This window comes from Sphaeramia orbicularis, chromosome 3, assembly GCF_902148855.1.
Source record: "Sphaeramia orbicularis chromosome 3, fSphaOr1.1, whole genome shotgun sequence".
In the NCBI taxonomy this organism is placed as follows: Eukaryota; Metazoa; Chordata; class Actinopteri; order Kurtiformes; family Apogonidae; genus Sphaeramia; species Sphaeramia orbicularis.
The window spans coordinates 42,962,492-42,976,581 of NC_043959.1; the positions used below are offsets into that span (position 1 = coordinate 42,962,492).

At 38.1% G+C, this 14,090-nt stretch overlaps 1 protein-coding gene across 1 annotated transcript; it reads right to left on the minus strand.

The window, feature by feature from the left end:
- Positions 1 to 1,059: 1,059 nt before the first annotated feature.
- Positions 1,060 to 13,856, minus strand: smyd2a (SET and MYND domain containing 2a). The gene is made up of 12 exons (XM_030131224.1): positions 13,586 to 13,856; positions 11,386 to 11,449; positions 10,733 to 10,843; positions 10,037 to 10,097; positions 7,612 to 7,739; positions 6,543 to 6,610; positions 6,223 to 6,325; positions 5,958 to 6,068; positions 5,080 to 5,200; positions 4,734 to 4,908; positions 3,906 to 4,014; positions 1,060 to 3,698 (listed from the first exon to the last, which is right to left on the minus strand). Exons 1-12 carry the CDS (start codon positions 13,756 to 13,758, stop codon positions 3,615 to 3,617), a joined length of 1,308 nt encoding a protein of 435 aa, XP_029987084.1. The 5' UTR covers positions 13,759 to 13,856; the 3' UTR covers positions 1,060 to 3,614.
- Positions 13,857 to 14,090: the final 234 nt, after the last annotated feature.

Sequence of the window (14,090 nt, forward strand, 5' to 3'; positions counted from 1 at the left end):
ATATGATTGGTTAAAGTTTATTCACTCACTAGCGACATCGTGTGGTAGGAGCAGGTAGAGCAGGTGCATGTGGGACTCGGTAACAAAGACCAAGAACCTTTACACAAAAACTATTATAAACTTCCACATTGAGAACTGTACGGAAGAGGATTAGAGCCACTGGAAAACAATTAAAATAAATAAGGTCACAGAATTCTGACTTTTTCTCAGAATAAAAATAAAAAATATATTGGACCTAAATTTTTTTTTTTAACATCTTCAATAGAAACCCACTGAAAATTGAATTTATCCAACTTAAACATTACACTGACATATTATTTGAGGTTAACAGATATAGAAAATGGAAATTGGGATTGTAAACTCACTTACACTGGGCTACAAGTAGAAGTCCTACAGAATAAAAGTAGCAAAAAAAAAAAGACAAAGTTTGAGCCACTAATAAAAAAAATTAAGTAAAAAATGCTGGTTGTAGTTCTCAGGATAGAGTTTTTGATAAAAATGTGAGATTCTGAGAATTGGTGACAGAATGGATTTTATTCAAAAGGAATGTTTCTCTGAGAGCTACCAGATCTACCTCAATACACTGTCTGCACAATAAATTCACTTTACAGGTTCTTTCTTGTGGAGGATTTAATATTCAATTGTATAAATGAGCATAAACGATATGTGGAATAAAACTTTGACATATACATTGAAATTAGAACTTTTGTCATTTGTTTTCCAATTCTTCTTCTTCTTCTTAATAATAATAATAATAATAATAATAATAATAATAATAATAATAATCTGAGGCAGACAGTTCCTAATACAAAAAAAAAAAAAAAACTAGGCTATTCTGAATTTTTAAATTTTTGTATGATGGCTTGCTTATTACTAATAAAAAATATTGAATGGTCACTGAATCACTTGCCCTAGTCAGGGTGGGTGGTGTCACTAGTAGTCCTCATTTTCTGCTCGGGGCAGAAAATAGACTTGAACCTGTTAACCATTTGAAACTGAAGTCACACTGCATGGTTAGCTACTTGTGTTTGATGAACAATCAGTTTACCAAGGCCAAAGTGCCATCCTGTCGTTTATTGAGTTTTATGAATAGGTTACAGAAAGAATCAGTGGCTCAGATTTATTTGATGCATTCCATTAAATTAACATTCATGCCTGGTAACTGAACAAAACAGCTGGTTACAAAAAGCAGAAAACATCATGAAGGTGGCCTTTCCATTACTCTTTACACTGGATTTATTCATGCAGCAAGAAAACTGATTTTTTTTGAACACTTGTTCCACAGGCTTTATCACAAACATCAAAAAAGAGAAAAAGAAGTAAGAATTTTACTTCTTCCTGGTCAGAAATGAAGTGCTTGAATCTGTTTTTGTAAATCTGTCTATAAAACCATCTTTTCCTGATCCATTTCCTTATAAAAGCATACAAATATGTGTTGCAGAGTTGCTGTTTTTGGATAACCTATTCAAAGCTGTAAGGCAGGCACCTACTAGATGCATTTTTGCAGGTGAGGAAAGAAGTCACCCATCAGGTGTTGCTACAGAATATGACCACAGGCAACTCATGACAGTGGGCTACTGAACACTTATACTCCACTTCCATGTGGTGCATATCATTTGATCTACATTAAATACAACAGGGAAGCTATGAACATTTCAATGAAAATAAACAATGACATTAATGACAAGGTATGGACCATGTAGGCAGGCTGACCGTCCACTGACAAAAGTTAGTCTGACATCATTTTGTCACAAAAGTTTACAAAACAGGAGCAAAACAAGATCCTTTCAAACAAATCAGGCCCATGTGATGATGATTAAGTCTTTTTAGGCCTGTCACATTTCTAACAGCTATAAACAGAAGGTCCAGTTGCCTCTAACTTGGTAATGCCTTAATGAAGGGCCTGGTTTTACAAAGGACATACTTCCAAACCATGATATACAAGAAACATTTCATAATACCGTCCTCCTTTTTTTCAATACTGGTTTTTAAATCCTCGAAGAGCACCATCTACTCAGATTTATTCCAAGTATCTACCTTCTACTCTCACTGAAGTACATGCTTCTGTGAAGTGTGAATAACAGTTACTTTAGACCCTGGTCTTTATATATTCTATACAGTGTACACAGTGCAAAAATTTACATCACACTTAAAGCAGAGACTAAAGGGAGATGCATTAACCTCCTTAAGAAATATTTCATAATTTGATAATTAATTCCTTTTTGTTGAAAATAATGATTTAAGTGTATATTGAGAATAATTACATTCCATTTTTAATCAGTTTAATACAGAATTAAGATCTTTTCTGCCCATCACACCATCAATGAATCTCTGTGCCATTACGGTGACTAATAATCCACTCCCAGTGTGATGAATATCTGCACTCATGAGTCTGAAAATACAATAAAAAAAGGACATTACTGTATCTTTTGACAAAGGCAACAAAAGCTACAGGGCTGCCTTTGGTGTTTTTTAATTTCCTGAGAGCAGAGGGGCTCTGACAGACAGTCAATAGTCAGATCATCATACAACTCTTCAGCTCAAGAGGCAAACTGATCTCAGCTCAGCACCCCTGTATAAGGTTAAATTGTAAATGATTTACAGCTGGTTCCTTGTCAGTTAACCCGTGGCCATTTTGGTCAAATGCTTAACAATAACTCAAAAACAAACAAAAGACACAATACAAACAATAAAACATGCAACACTTTTTCTGTTATTTTTTTTTGTTAAACAAGCAAAAAGTACTGTAAGACAAGCCAATCAAACCACTGCTTATTCATTATGGAATTTGCTCTTTGCATTCTCTGCTAAGTTGCTACAGAGCACCTGATGCATGGTCAGTCATCTTTTTTTCACAGTTTAAACAAGAATGAATCAGTAAAGCCAGAAACTGAGAGACAGAATTAAAATGCACTGGATAAGAAAAGTGTCGTAATGCCCCCCATAAGCAGTTTGTGTAGAGTTTTACAACAACCGCATTGGAGTAAGGCTTTCCAGTGGAAAATGCTGCCAGTGAAAAGTAAAATGGCCTGTCAGTGGGTCCCGTCAAAACCACAGACTTACAAATAGAAGCAAAAACTGCATAAAAATTCAGCTCAGAATCAGAAAATGGTCTCACAAATCTGTCCCATGAAAGCTGTTTCTTCCAAAAGGCAGTATCACAGAAACTTTAGCTGTTTTTCCACTCAGATGTGATCCTTCTTGAGTAACTGTTTTAGTACAGAGATGCAGAAATTTTTTAAATTAAATTTGAACAATACAAACCAAATATGAGGATGCCATGCTATGGAAGAAATGCAGCCTCTTTAGGTATAGATGTGTTTTGTTTTGTTTTTTTTTTCATTTCGAACATTTGAACACTGGGGTGCCTGCTTTTAAATCCAGGTCTAACAGGATATAGATCAGAGGTGTAGGACAGAAAGTCATCTGAAGTTAAAATAAATCCAGTCGGAGGAGAGGCAGAAAAACAGAGTGAGTGAGGTAAGTTAAAAACAGAGAGGTATAAGATGCATGCCATGCAGTTGTGTGTAATGTGTATTTTTCATTGTTGCTGCTGCTTTCATCGTGGGTCATCCCGGAGCCCGTCCCTCTCTTATTTTGATGCTCCATCTCCTTTACTTCTGATCCTCGATTTCACGTTTGACCTCTGCCACATAGTGGTGATCTTTGCCATGGGTCACCTCCATGATGGCCAGTGCCTGTAGACAGAAACGGGGATTCAGACCAGTCTTTTCGTTATCTTTTTTATTTGTTCAAATTATTCTGACTGCAGTTTTCCAACTAATGTATCTTCTGTTACATTTTTGAGATTAGTCCCGTCTTTCCTACCCAAAAGCCCTTCAGTTCATCATTAAAATATCAAACTCATACCACTTTAATATTTGTCCGGATGTCTCAATACAAACCTTCTTCAGAGCTTTCACTCCTTGCGTTTTCCTCTCCAGCCCCAAATACAGACGGCCCAGTTTGAGATACATAGACGCCACATTCAGGGAGTAGGCTGGGTAGTGTACACTGTGGAAAGAATATCATTTGTATATGCAGAAGTTTGAGGAAACAAGATATCACAAATCTATGACGTGTTATATTGTAAAACTACTGTATACTAAAGACAGTTAATCGTTAACTGTGTCTCTGCCCTTAAATTTCTCCAGATCTCTGCAAAAATGACATTATTACAGACTGACTCATCTGTAATTATGTTACCATTTATAAAATAGTGTTTTTTTGCTTTAATCCCATAAAATTATATTCTAAACTGTAATATAAATACTCTGTAAGTATATCCACACTTGATGATTCATGTCCAAAAAGTTTCCAAATATTGCATAATATTAGCATATCCCAAATGTCTCAAGAGAAAAATGTTACCCAGAACACAATCTAAAACTTAAAAAAAAAAAAAAAAAAAAAAAAAACAGCAGACAGAATTTGTTGTTTAACTGATATCAACAAATATTGGCCGATATCAATATGAACATAAAGAATGTGTTGGTCTATTAAAGGTTTTTCCATTAAGATAATTGTGATCAAGGAGTGAAAGACTTTAAAGTAGTAACCATTTTAAATATTCTTTAATGAACATTTCTTTGTTAAGAGGGGATAAATAACAGCAACAACAAAATAAATTAACAGAAAGTACCATTGGAATCTGCATCAGCTATCGGCCAAGAATTCTGCAGTCAGTACATCCCTGTTTCTAAGACATTAGATCTGTGCTGAAGTTGTATTACCTATATGGCTGAATAATCTTCTCCCCGTAACTCATAGCTCCATCCCAGTCCTGCATGTAGAGGCACACACCCATAGCCTGATACATCATGTGCAGCATGTAGACGTTGGTGTCTGCAAATATAGCCCCCATCTTCTCCTGGCTGAGCTCACACATCTCCAGCAGCTCACTGGGAGGTGCCAGAGAGTCAAGGAAAACACAACAGAGTGGAGACAGAAGAGGAGGCTAAAAGGCTGTTACTGATAAACACAGAAGACAAACTGAGAAACAAAACACAAGGTCAGACACTATCAGAAAAATTGAGAAGGGAGAAAAGAGAGACGGTCATAATCACACGAGGAGGATATTCTTGTAATGTTTAGCTCTTCTGAACTCCTCGATAACATTCTTTGCGTAACGGACCATGGATTGAATTTCTCCCGGCTCAGGTGGAGAGCTCAGTTTTCTGATCTCCATCTTAGCTTTGTCCTAGAGACAGACAGAAAGAAATGACACAAGACATTTCAGGACAGTAAAACATCTAACAAGACAAGATTTAGAGAGGTTACCTAAAAGAAAAAAAAAACAAACAAACACCCAAGCACCACAGAGACTTTTATAGAAAACAGCTGTAGATTAGCATTCATCATGTCTAGGTTTTATACTACACAGCTTTTGAGGTTATGAAGAAGGTGTGTGGTGACAACTTCCATTTTTCACATGTCAGTATGAATACTAATGTTTGATTTATGGTTTCAGTGAATTGCACAATGGGAACTCCTCACAGCTGGTAATTATTACACACATCTGCCTGAAACGGCACCAGGAAAATCTCAGACAAAGGAAAAATGTTTCTAAAAAATCTGCAGTGTTTCCAAACATATAACTAGAAGATGTTTGCAAAGTTGATGGACTTCTGTTGCTGTAAGTCTAGCACTTTGTGTCTAAATAGGTTCTAAAGAAAGGATTCATCAACATTTACGAGTAAATATAAGAGTATGAGGTAAGGGACTGGCACACAGCTGCTCTCAATGACGCTGAGAAATTTAACACTTTAGAAACACTGATCCTCTTTTTGGCATGATTCAAACTCTACAATATTGTCACAGAATGAACCCGCTGCATTTCTCTGTCACACAACTGAACCGATGCAAATGGGAGAGATCTGGCCTTAAACACTTAGTCAGTAAAATTTATTTTTCAAAACAGAAAGTGCATGCAATGTAACCGTGTGAGTCAACAGTACCTTAGACTTGGTGGTGCACTCAGTACACTGGCATGTAAAGAAGTAGGAATCTAACAACCTCTCTTTCCTGTCTTCTGTTGGATAGAGCAGGTCTATGTAACTGTCAAAAATCTACAAAGGAAGAAGCACGGAGAGTGTAAGAAGTAACAGATATTTATACATTACATTAATCACAATACGACTATTAACACCATCTCCATTTCTTCATTATTGTTCAGTATTTAGTCATTGTGAGCGGAGGTCTTCAATGTTACTTGATGTTTACCTCATCTCCAGGGTTTATTTCCTGAACAGCTCTGACTTCGGCTACGGTGCCTTTATAGGTGACTATGACATTAGGGTTACAGCTGTGATTCATTAACGCTACACTGTAAGAAGGAAAGAGGACAATTATAAAAGTAAGAGCCAGATGAATTAAATCATAGATGGAACAAAGCATCACATTTAGTAGTTCGATAATGTTCATGTTCTAGTATAAACAGGGAAAAGGTGTTAAGGATGGGGCTCGAATGGTGCATTGATTGTTGATGCAAAACGACACAGGACAAAACATTTTTGAAAGATTATGATGCGTTATCCACTTACTCAGGAAAAACAGCTGATCCCAGATGAGAGAGCTCCTCATCCTCTATGGTAAAACCATTACAGTTAACCTGAATACACAAAAGAGTAAAGGAGACAGATCAAGAATGAGGGGAAGACAAATAAACTAACAGAATGAGAACAGCAGGGGTGAGTAATACGACAATAAAATTTGTCCTGTTGTATAACACCACAGCCAACAGGAGGAGGACATCTGGTAGTGGAGATTAAAAGAGGTTGTGTGATGAGAAGCCAAAAAAGTTGTTTTCATCCATTTGACTTTGAAAGACGACAACAGCCCCAACAGGAAGATGAAAAAGAAATTAGTTCACACACTGAAGAGCTAAACAAATCACAGTGGGCTTTGTGGTACAGACGCTGGTTTCAACTCAACATGTGCTCCTGTGTATCCGACAATAACCTGAACCTGTGTGCACAGATGCACAACGTACATGACACCTGGTATTTACACACTGGGTGAGTTGTGACACAGGATGCCCTTCTGCAAACCAAGAAAGGTCAACACCTGTCTGCGTCTCAGCCAAAACTCACTGACGCACTTTCCTGACCAAATACACCACACACCAGGATCCTGAATCCTTCTGAGAACAAAGACTCTTTAGTGTTGTATCTTTATACAAAGTTTGTGTCATCTATTGCATTGAACTGCTCTAAATTTGTCTGGTGTTTTCGTCCAAGTAAACCACACCTTTACTGTTAGGGAGTAAATGCTTGTAATTTCTATGAAAAGTCAGTTTGTTTCACAGCTTTTCTTGAATGAAACTAAATACTAGAAAAACTTAATTTTTAAGAAGTAATCCCCCCGATGGCATCCGTAAACCTCACAACTGGATTTCAAAAAAATCCTTAAAACCAGTCCTTTAAGGAAATCTCCCACAGAGGTACACAACCATGACGCTGCCTCCGCAGTTCTGCAGACATCCCATGCAATGAAAAGTTTAAAATAAAAAGGTGTAATGATTGAAGTATCACTGAAGTGCATAGGCTTCAGATTTTAATAAGATTCAGCAGAGAACCTCATTGTTCTGATAAAAATGTGTTCTAATGTTACCTGTGCAAATAGCTCAGTGAGAGACTGTTCATCAGGGATGTTACTGATGTGTTTGGAGTAGAAGTGGTGCAGTGCTGCAAGATCTGCCTGGTTCAGCTCATCTTTCTCACTGTCCATTTTATCTAAATCTGGAAAAAAAAGAGAGAAGAAAATAGATAAGGGGGTGAAAAAGAGTAAAGAAAGTCTTTGAGACAGTGCTCCACTCAGACCAATGAAAACCACTGTGACAAAAAAACCACCAGTCTATGATTTACTGGTAATAAAAAGTAAGGTATGATATTAATGCATAGTTTTATTAGTATGTGTTTATATTATAACCCCATTATAACCTATGTAGAATAGATCACTGCTGCTTAACACGTTACTGTCAATCACACACACACACACAGGTGGCAGCAGCTGGCCACAGATTTGCTTTATGTGCGTGAGAGACAGGTGTGAAGGGTAATTCTGTGACAATCCTCTGATGACATATGTCTGCCAATAACAACAGCTCAGACTAATGTTAATACCAAATGAAGCATAGCACAGAAAACAATTTGTGGATACTGACATGGAACATAGGTTTTTTTTATGGGTGTGTGTCTTGAATAACGCGTTCTTTTGTCAACTAACAAAGTTTAATTGGGTTAGGGCAACTCAAGAGCAGCTTTGCTTCGTTAATTTCAGCTATAATGCACCAAAGTAGGCAAAAATGGAAGTAAATGTTTCTTGCCACAATATCCCAGCCCTTATTATACTGAGGGATTTCATCTGAAAGAAAAAAACTCTATCACATTTTCCAATCATTATAGCAGATAGTCTTTGATGTCTACACCATTCTTTAATATAGTCATTTTGCGATTATTATTTCTCATGGCACATAAAAATGAGAAGATTACTTGTTGTTGTGCTTTTCTCATGCATAAGTGTAGTATGAATGTTCTGTGTCACAAATATTATAAGAATAGTCTAATACTATGTGAAAATGCAGAGAAATTAATCAAATAACATCAAACCCTATGATCACACAACCCCAAATCACAACCATATCACTAAAGCCCCCCACAAACCTAGGGAAAACTCTGTATATGTTCAACATTTCTGAAACTATACTTAAATACTTTCTGTGCTCTCTTAGGAGTTGACACTAGGGTGATATTAGTGATGTAACGATTGGAGATTTTGGCGCTATGATTATAGTCAAAGAAATAATCGCTATTTCATGACTACTACAATTATTTTGCGGGGGTCTATACGTAGGGGTGCGGTCCGTGCCGCACATATCTCATAATGAATATGCACAGACCATACGACTGTACGTCCCTTTGCAAAGTGAAAGCGAGTGAAACTTGATAGGTGTTACTAATTCCTCTATGTCTCCCGCTGTTGTGAAGCTCATTTACCTTTTCCCTACCTCCTGAAACTTTGCTAACTTTCATTTGAGGGGGCAGGACATTTGTTTAAGGGGGAATTGCCCCCTCTTGCTCCCTCCCAGAACAGGGCCTGCTCTACAGGTGCATCAGACTACTTTATGCAGTTCGCCTTGTGATCAAACAGAGCAGATTTACTGCATCAATTCACAAGTTAACCCTCCCAAAGCTTGTATGACAGTCTGAACTGGAGAAGAATGGCCTTACTCTACTAAAGCTATGCAGCCCGACTGTTGTGAATGGGTTGGACAATGGTAGCCTGAAGCTGCGTAGATGACGGTAGCAAACGCAAACTCTATGGAAACGAAAGTGGTCAAGACTATTCAGAAATAGGTCCACCCCCTGAGACACACAGTCAGCTTGCTCTTTCTCTGTCATTTTCACTCGTGGAATGTTGAATGCAGTGCTTCTGTAATGTTGCTTTCGTTCCGTGCGGGAAGTGCATATTGGCTGTCTTTGGTTCTGCTCTTAATCTACTGTACTTTATGAGACGGTTTTTGGCAGTCATGACGATTAATTAACCGTGACATTTAAAATCGCGATTAATCGAAACACCATGACATAGTTACAACCCTATGTGGTATAGGTGTAGAATTTAACATGAACACTGGGAAAACGGCAAGAGGGAATAAACTTACTCTACGAAACGTTAAACTGTTAAGTATTGAGTTACATTTGCAAAACTAAATGAATACTACAAGCTGCTCAGTCAAAGTCTTCAAGAGAAGAGTGATGAGTGCCTTGCTAAAGGGCACTGAGACAGTCATTTTTCAAATGAAATTACAGCACCCAGACGCTCGGGATTTAAGTCCCACTGCTCTGCCGAGTTGGAGTGAATGAAAGAGACAGAACCAGGACTGGAGCCTACAGCAAACTCTATTAATAGACGCACAGTTACAACTGCAGAGACACAGACGATCAGTCACACAGACACACACGCACACTTACTGTAACTAAAAGAATACACATATGTAACTAAACATACAAGCTCATGTATTCATGCACTGACTTACGGGCTTCAAACTCTCTTAGCAGAAGAAGTCTTTCTGAAGGAGTCCGCTCCGTTGTGACTTTCTGAAACACAAGAGACAAAGTGTAAATTCACCTAATACTACACTTTATTAGACCTATATCAAACAGTATATAGCTTCTGGACATTTTAAGGACTGATGTAAAACACAGCCGGTCTATAATTGTTTCATTTTATGATGTGTTTGACCTAGTTAAAACAAGCAACCAACACAAGCCCTAAATGAACATCTAAGACATAACACCAGTTACAGTATTCATGCAAATGTGCAAGTGTCACTGAAGTCATTACAGATGGTTGGTCACATATAACACAATAACTCTTATCAGGCTTGGTCTGGTACCTAACCTTTATCTTTAATGATTGAGTTTCCAATTAAGTGTTAATTCTTTTACTGTGAACTGAAAACTAATCCACATTAGGTGTAACTAATACGACTGTTGCTTACTCACTTGATTATGAGCTACAAACCTCACACAGTTAGCTGCTTTCACATTAAATTGCTTTGGTTTTCATTGTCATTTTCATGAGCACCAAGAATAGAGTCCACAATGCACGCTCGGATTTCCTAGATTCTGAAATGAACATTTTTTTTGTTGCCTTAACCTTACTAGTGTATATTTCACTTATTGCATAACATTCCTGTATATAATTTGTTATGCTTCTGTTTTTCTCTGACCTGTTTCATAATGATTCTGGCCACCAGTCTGACAGTCTCTGATGGACACCAGTTCTCCCCGTAGGCACACATGGCTAAACACTCTGGCTTATGCATGGACCAATCACCTCTCTGCTCACACACAAAAGGAGGAGGAGGAAACAAATCAGTTATTATATCAAATAATCCCATTCATAGAAAAACATGTAAATGGAGTGATGAAATGAACAAATAGAGCAAGAAGTTAAATCTGTTATGTGAGAGGATTATATCAGCAGCCGAGGACACTCATTTTTCTCTTTTTTTCCCCTCAAACAAAAAACTCTTCAGCTTTCCTGTAGTGCACCGTGCATGTTTTTGTATGACTGAACTAAAACTAGACAGAGGCAGAGGGTGGACAGGCTAGATCGTCATAGCAACAGCAGTGTGAGCTTGTTCTTTGTGCGTTTCTGCAAACGCTAGAAGCTCTTCTGAACAGCTTCTCAGTGAGAGGTCTGCGGAGCGCTGCAGCAAGATGTTCCTCCAATTTACTAGGAGTTGAGCTGGAAAATGTTTAGGTGCACATTTACACCTTGCATTGGTATTTTTCTGGCTTTGGTTCTGCTTTGTTATTTTCTCTTTGAAAGTGAAACACTGAAGCAGGAATAGGATCTAAATACATGAAAACCTCTTACCTGACAGTCGACATTGCAGTAGTACGCTTGCTTACATTTACCACATTTAAAAAGGTCATCTCTCCTGTAATGACACAAAGATGTAACATGTTAGTGGAAAAATCTGTGACAAAGTGAAAAGTAAAACATTACATAAACAGGATTAAAATGAATTGTCTGGAGAAAAAATACACTGTATATCTATATTTAAACATGACAAAAAGCCTAACCTTCCTATGAGCTATAGCTGCACTGTTAAATCATTATGCAACAAAAAACTGAATAGACCAGATGTCAAATCTTATTTTATTCATTACTTGTGCTTTTGCATGCAATTCCATATTTTATTAGATTCTTACACAGCCAAACAGCCCATTTTGAAACTGATGTACACATAATATAAAAGATTAGAGCTTATGTTTAGTTGTCAATCATTTATGTTCATTGCAAACTGCGAATATATTGATAATAGCTTAACCATTATTGAGGAACAAAAAAGTCACAATTCTCTGATTCCAGCACTTTTGAATTTCTTTCCTCCTTCATGACAGTAAATGTAATGTGTCATTTGAGGACATCCTCTTGAGTTTTGGGAAACACTGATCTATGCTTGATCACAATTTTATAGATATGCAAACAACTAATAGTTAAATCAACAAGGTTAATAAGTGTAAGTTGCAGCCCCATGAAAGTTACAAATGTTTGATGGACTACAGCAAGTGACACAAAGTCACACAGTTTCTGCTTGTATAGGAACAAATGTACACACACAGTCACCCCTTGAATGAACACATGGAGCCCTGCCCTTCTCATCTCTTGGCTCCCCCTCTCATGGACACCTATATTTAGCACCCTAACCTTTTACTGCTCTACAAACCTCAACGGCAGTTCAGGAAGGACGCAAGTGTGTGTGTGTGTGTGTGTGTGTGTGTGTGTGTGTGTGTGTGTGTGTGAGTGTTAATTCAACTCAAAACAGTCATAGTACATCAGATCTTCACAAGACAAGAAGCTGAGATTAAGCAGAAAGTGCTAAATACTTAATAATACATTTTTCAACACAGCAAAAAATGTTGAGAAGTGAGACAAAACACAACATGTTGCTGCCAATTCAACGAAAAAACAAGTCAGTGCATATCAGTCTGAATAATAGGAGCCAGTGCAAAGTGATATTGAACACTAGAAAGCTGTAGTCATGACAGATCAAAGCACAGTTCAACACAAAAACAAGACAGATAATGACACTTCCTGCCCAGGATGATACCTCCCCCTCTTAATATGCTCAGTGAAAGGTGTCCAGTTTTGTATGGCACATGGCAAGACAGACAAGAAACCATGTCCGTCAGCCATTTTTTTTTTTTTTTTTTTTTTTTTTTTCTTTTACAAGAAATGGAAACTGATATCTACTCTGTCTGGACGGAACAGTGACCTTTGACCTTCTTTGGCATTTTGACTTAAAACATAAAAGGCAGTTATTTAATAGGTCACTGGGGCTCCCTCAAGGTGAAAATTTAGATGAGATTTAAAGGTTGTTTCACTTTGCAAATCTCTGTCATCTCTTACATTAATGTTTATGTGAACTTAAAGGCTTGCACTCATTCATTCAGACTCATTTAGTGATGCAAGCACAAGCTGACAGCTCAGTTTAGACACAGGCCTTAACCTAAGAAAACAGAACTTGAAATGTAGGGAAAATAAAGACAGATTGAAGCATGCACTTGTATTTATCCCTGTGTTGTAGAGCAACAGATCATAAGATCAATAAATACGTGTAACAGACTCTAGGACGAAACACATTAGGTTAAAATGGGTTTGGTGCACATTTAACTAATATATTTACTGTAATCTGCACTGTCAGGTCGCATGGTAGCATGGGTATAACCATGGGAAAGGTAGCATTTTTAATGTTAGATTAAATAGTCATAGTGAGGTTGCTGATCATGCATGTTTCCATTAAATGCTGGATTGTGTCTGCACTGCTACAAACAAATGCTGCAGTGCCAGTCAGGTGAGCTGCCTTCACTGACCCACTTCAGCTCGGTAGGTGTCCAGAGGTTTTAATGCTAACCTAGCAAAGTAGTGAGGTTAGCCAGCACCGGACTGGACATGTTTCCATTCTCTTCATGAGTGCAGTAAAAGCCAGCAACTGGAGGCGAGGTGTTAAGGAGGTGTTTTTCAGAGCAACTACAGAGAGCTGAGGTGTTGTGAGTGTGGCTCCAGTTACCTGGTGAAGCAGTGCTCACAGTGTGCTCCCCTCTCATTCACTGTCAACACGTAGGAGTAGGCAGGGCAGGCGAAAACCAGCTCCCCCACGGAGAAGTGCCGCACAGCCCGCAGGCCGCGGCCTTTACCCGGGCTCAGGAACCTCTCAGTGCCCTCTATGCCTTCGTTCTTCATGTTTTTATCCGGTTTACGGGTCCTGAGTCAGATACCGCCGACCACTACCTATGTGTGCTGGATCCACTAAGCAGCTTCTGGCGGAGCTGTTTCTTCTTCTACGGTACCTTTGTGTAGGGTGATGCGTTCACAGCCACCTGCTGGAGAGGAAATGTCACAACACGGTCTGACTGTTGTGTAAATGTGCAAAAGCCTGTTGAGGATGAGTAGGTCCAAATAGTAGTAGTGTGGGACTATATCCTTTTGAGAGCCAGCAATGCATTTTTGTACTCTGTAGGGGCCAAGCTTTACTTAAATGAATGAATAAATAAATAAATAAATAAATAAATAAA

What these genes read in the sequence shown, in the direction of transcription:
- smyd2a (XM_030131224.1), bottom strand. Translation starts at nt 13,758, where the DNA reads ATGAAGAACGAAGGCATAGAGGGCACTGAGAGGTTCCTGAGCCCGGGT. An exon ending in GGATCAGCTGTTTTTCCTGA is followed by an intron (nt 6,326 to 6,542) that starts GTAAGTGGATAA and finishes TCCTTCTTACAG; the next exon opens with TGTAGCGTTAATGAATCACA. An exon ending in AAGATTATTCAGCCATATAG is followed by an intron (nt 4,015 to 4,733) that starts GTAATACAACTT and finishes TTCTTTCCACAG; the next exon opens with TGTACACTACCCAGCCTACT.